The 3,965-nt window shown below is 68.3% G+C and overlaps 1 protein-coding gene across 1 annotated transcript; it reads right to left on the minus strand.

Annotated features, from left to right (window-relative positions):
• Positions 1-208: 208 nt before the first annotated feature.
• On the minus strand, positions 209-3,273 carry BLVRB (biliverdin reductase B). The gene is made up of 5 exons (XM_065655223.1): positions 3,073-3,273; positions 2,145-2,309; positions 1,626-1,715; positions 824-955; positions 209-475 (listed from the first exon to the last, which is right to left on the minus strand). The coding sequence occupies exons 1-5, from the start codon at positions 3,149-3,151 to the stop codon at positions 309-311; spliced, it is 633 nt and encodes a 210-aa protein (XP_065511295.1). The 5' UTR covers positions 3,152-3,273; the 3' UTR covers positions 209-308.
• Positions 3,274-3,965: the final 692 nt, after the last annotated feature.

The following is a 3,965-nucleotide window of genomic DNA, read 5'->3' on the forward strand; positions in this document are numbered from 1 at the left end:
ACCCATGGGGACCCCCCCAGCCCCATAGGAACCTCTCCAGTCCTATAGAATCCCCCAGACCCGTAGGATCCTCCCCCAAACCTGTAGAAACCCCCCAGTTCCCCAGGGCCCCCCAACCCCATAGGAGTCTCCCCAGCCCCATAGGACGCCCCCTCCCCCCAGTTGAGCTGGAGGGGTTAATTAGAGGAACGCTCTAACAAAAGCTTGGTCCAGGTTGGGAAAAAAATGGAATTTAATCTTCAGGGGGGTGGGGGTGATTTGGGGATTTTGGGGGGATCTTGGGGCGGGTGAGAGTTTTGGGGTCCCCCCTATTCCCGGGGATACTCCCCAGCCAGGTAGACATTCTTGCCGTCGTACTGGGGGTCTTGGAGGCAGCGCAGCAGGAAATGCCCCAGATCGTGTTTGGAGATGACGCGTGACCCCCCCGGGGATGCCCCGACCGTCACCGTGTACGAGCCCGTCAGGGGCCGATCGTCTGCGGGAGAAGACACTGGGAGGACTGGGGATACTGGGGGGACTGGGAGATACTGGGGGCACTGGGGATACTGGGGGGACTGGGAGATACTGGGGGCACTGGGGATACTGGGGGGAATGGGGAGACTGGAGGGACTGGGGGGAATGGGAGAGTGGGGAGATGGAGGGATTGGGGGAATGGGGGGACTGGGGAGACTGGGAGATACTGGGGAGACTGGGGGGATTGGGGGGACTGGGAGATACTGGAGAGACTGGGGGGATTGGGGGAATGGGGGGACTGGGGAGACTGGGAGATATTGGGCTAACTGGGGGATTTGAGGGTGCAGGGGTTTCGGGGTCCCCACCATACCGGCGATGTGGGGGGGCATGACGTAGACACAGTGCAGCCCTGAGTCCTGCAGGAGGCGCTGCATGCGCAGGTGGTCCTGGGTCACCGGGAGCAGCCGGGGGGGGACGCGCTGGAGGTCCCAGAGCAGGAATGCTGGATGGACAGGGGGACACTGGGGACAGGGGGACATGGGGGACACGCTGGAGGTCCCAGAGCAGGAATGCTGGACGGACAGGGGGACATTGGGGACAGGGGGACATGGGGGACACGCTGGAGGTCCCAGAGCAGGAATGCTGGACGGACAGGGGGACATTGGGGACAGGGGGACATGGGGGACACGCTGGAGGTCCCAGAGCAGGAATGCTGGACGGACAGGGGGACATTGGGGACAGGGGGACATGGGGGACGCGCTGGAGGTCCCAGAGCAGGAACACTGGATGGACAGGGGGACACTGGGGACAGGGGGACATGGGGGACGCGCTGGAGGTCCCAGAGCAGGAACACTGGATGGACAGGGGGACATTGGGGACAGCGGGACATTTGGGACATGGGGACACAGGAACATTGGGAACACTGGGGCATTGGGGACATGGGAGTCAGAGCATGGGGGGTCAGGGGGGTCCCAGGAGGGGGTTGATACATTTGGGGGGGTGGGTGACACATTGGGGACATTGGGGACATTGGGGCCACCCACTGGAGAGGCGCCCCCTGCAGGCCCCACCGCAGCAACGCTGGGACATTGGGGACATTGGGGGGATCACGGGGGGAAAGGGGGGGCTCCCAGGAGTGGGGTGACGCGTTCTGGGGACAGGGGGACACCCACCGGACAGACAGGCCACCACCCTGCGCACGCCGTGGGTCTTCATGGCGGCCACGATGTTCCTGGTGCCCTCGGACATGACGGTCGTGGGGCCTGGGGGACACGGGGACCCCGGGACGGGGTTATGAGGCTGCCCTCCAAGTTTGGGCGGGATTTCAGGGGGAGTTCTGGGGCAGCCCCCCAAGTTTTGGGGGTGATGGGGGGTTCATGTGCCTGATCATGGGGTCCCAAGACAAGGGGGTACCCCAAAATTACAGGGTGTCATTGTGGGGGTCCCCTAGGTCAAGGGGGTGACAGGGCAAGGGGGTCCCCCCAAAATTATGGGGTCACAGGGTGGGGGGTCCCCCAAACCCAGGAGGTGTTGCGGTGTCAGGGTGGGGGGTCCCAGGGCAAGGGGGTCCCCCCAGATTATGGGGTAACAGGGTTTGGGGTCCCCTGGGTCAAGGGAGTCACAGGGAAAGGGGTTCCCAGGATGGGGGTCCCGGGGGGTCAGGGGGTGTCAGGGTTGGGGTCCCCCCGTACCCAGGTCGTCCCGCGTCCCCAGCACGATGATCACGGCGTCCTGTCCCTTCACGGCCTCGGCCACGACCTCGGGGTCCCGGACGTCCCCGACGAGCACGCGGGCGGGCGGGGGGGACAGCGGGGGCAGCCGGGCCCGATCCCGCACCAGCACCGTCACCGCGTACCCTGGGGACAGCGCCCGGACGCCTGGGTCCCCTGCTCTGGGCGAGGGGTAACAGTGCCCGGACGCCTGGGTCCCCAACTATGGGGGGGGCGACAGTGCCTGCCCCCTATAGGGACTATATGGCCCATAGGGGCTCTATAGGGCCCAGAGGGACTCTGCCTACCCCACGTAGGGTCTCTACCTGCCCCATATGGGCTCTATATGGCCCATACAGCCTCCATCTGCCCTATAGAGACTCTATATGACCCCACGGGGGCTCTGCCTGCCCCGAATGGGCGTTATCAGCCCCATATGGCCCCTATCAGCCCCATATGGCCCCTGTCAGCCCCAGATAAGCTCTATCAGCCCTGGGCAGGGGGGGCGGCCCCGCATAGGATCCATACGGCCCCAACGGGCTGGGGCTGCCCCACCCATGGGCTCTATAGGGCCCCAAGGGGCTGGATCTGCCCCCCGAATCAGGCTCTGTATGGTCCCTATAGGGGCTGTATGGCCCCCGTGCGCTCCGCACATTCTGGCCATGGCCCCCCCGCACCTCCCAGCTCCCACTCGCCCCCCGGTTCCCACGCCCCCCCCATCAAACCCCAGTGACCCCCAAACCCCCACAAACCTCAGTGCCCCCCCCAGCCCCTCCCATGACCCCAGGGATCCCCCCAGACCCCAGGGACCCCCTGTGTCCCCCCGTGTCCCCCCGTGTCCCCATGTCCCCCTCATCCCCTCATGTCCCCATGTCCCCCCACCCCCTGTGTCCCCCCACGTCCCCCCTACCCTGCTCCAGCGCCTGCGCCAGTGTCACCAGCCCCGTGCGGCCGGTGGCCCCGAAGATGGCGACGTTCTTGACGGACATGGGGACACGGGACACGGGGACACGGGACACGAGGGGACGCGGGACACGGGGGGACGCGGGACACGGGGGGACACCCGGAGCTGCCACCGCCCGCTGCCGGAGTGGGCTCCGCCCCCGGGTCCTGGCTCCGCCCCCGGGTCCTGGCTCCGCCCCCGGGTCCTGGCCCCGCCCCCGGGTGCTGGCTCCGCCCCGGGTCCTGGCTCCGCCCCCGGGTCCTGGCCACGCCTCCGGGTCCTGGCCCCGCCCCGGTCTTGGCTCCGCCCCCAGGTCCTGGCTCCGCCCCCGGGCTCGGCACCGCCCTCAAGACTCAGCTCCGCCCCCCGGGAGTCGACTCCGCCCCCGGGTCTTTGCTCCGCCCCCGGTCTTGGCTCCGCCCCCCAAGCTCGGCCCCGCCCTCAAGACTCAGCTCCGCCCCCCGGGGCTTGGCCCCGCCCCCCGGGGCTTGGCTCCGGCGATTCGGGGCGGGGGTCCGGGGGGGTGTCGGGCCGGGCACCCCCAATCTATACGTTCCCGGTCTATACGTTCCCGGCCCGTGCGCCCCCAGTTCGCGCCGCTCCGCTCTGCGCCCCCCCAGCCTCTGGGGTCCTGGTCCATACGGTACCAGCCTGTGCCCCCCCAGCCTATACGTCCCGGTTTGCTCCCCGCTTTCCCTGCCCCCCGGTATATACGTTCCCAGTCTCTGCGTTCCGGTGTCCCCTGGTGCGGGGGGGGGGACGTGGGGGTGGGGGAGGGGCACGTGCCCGTTTGCGCCGTCGCGCCGGGGGGGGAGGGGCGGGGCCGTCGGCTGCGGCGGCGCGCGCTCCGGTGCGCAGGG

The sequence above is a fragment of the Caloenas nicobarica genome, chromosome 37, assembly GCF_036013445.1.
Source record: "Caloenas nicobarica isolate bCalNic1 chromosome 37, bCalNic1.hap1, whole genome shotgun sequence".
In the NCBI taxonomy this organism is placed as follows: domain Eukaryota; kingdom Metazoa; phylum Chordata; class Aves; order Columbiformes; family Columbidae; genus Caloenas; species Caloenas nicobarica.

Coding starts and splice junctions, on each gene's coding strand:
- BLVRB (XM_065655223.1), bottom strand. CDS start 3,151: ATGTCCGTCAAGAACGTCGCCATCTTCGGGGCCACCGGCCGCACGGGG. Junction 956..1,625: donor GGTGGTGGCCTGTCTGTCCG/GTGGGTGTCCCC, acceptor CTGTCCATCCAG/CATTCCTGCTCTGGGACCTC. Junction 476..823: donor CATGCCCCCCCACATCGCCG/GTATGGTGGGGA, acceptor CTTCTCCCGCAG/ACGATCGGCCCCTGACGGGC.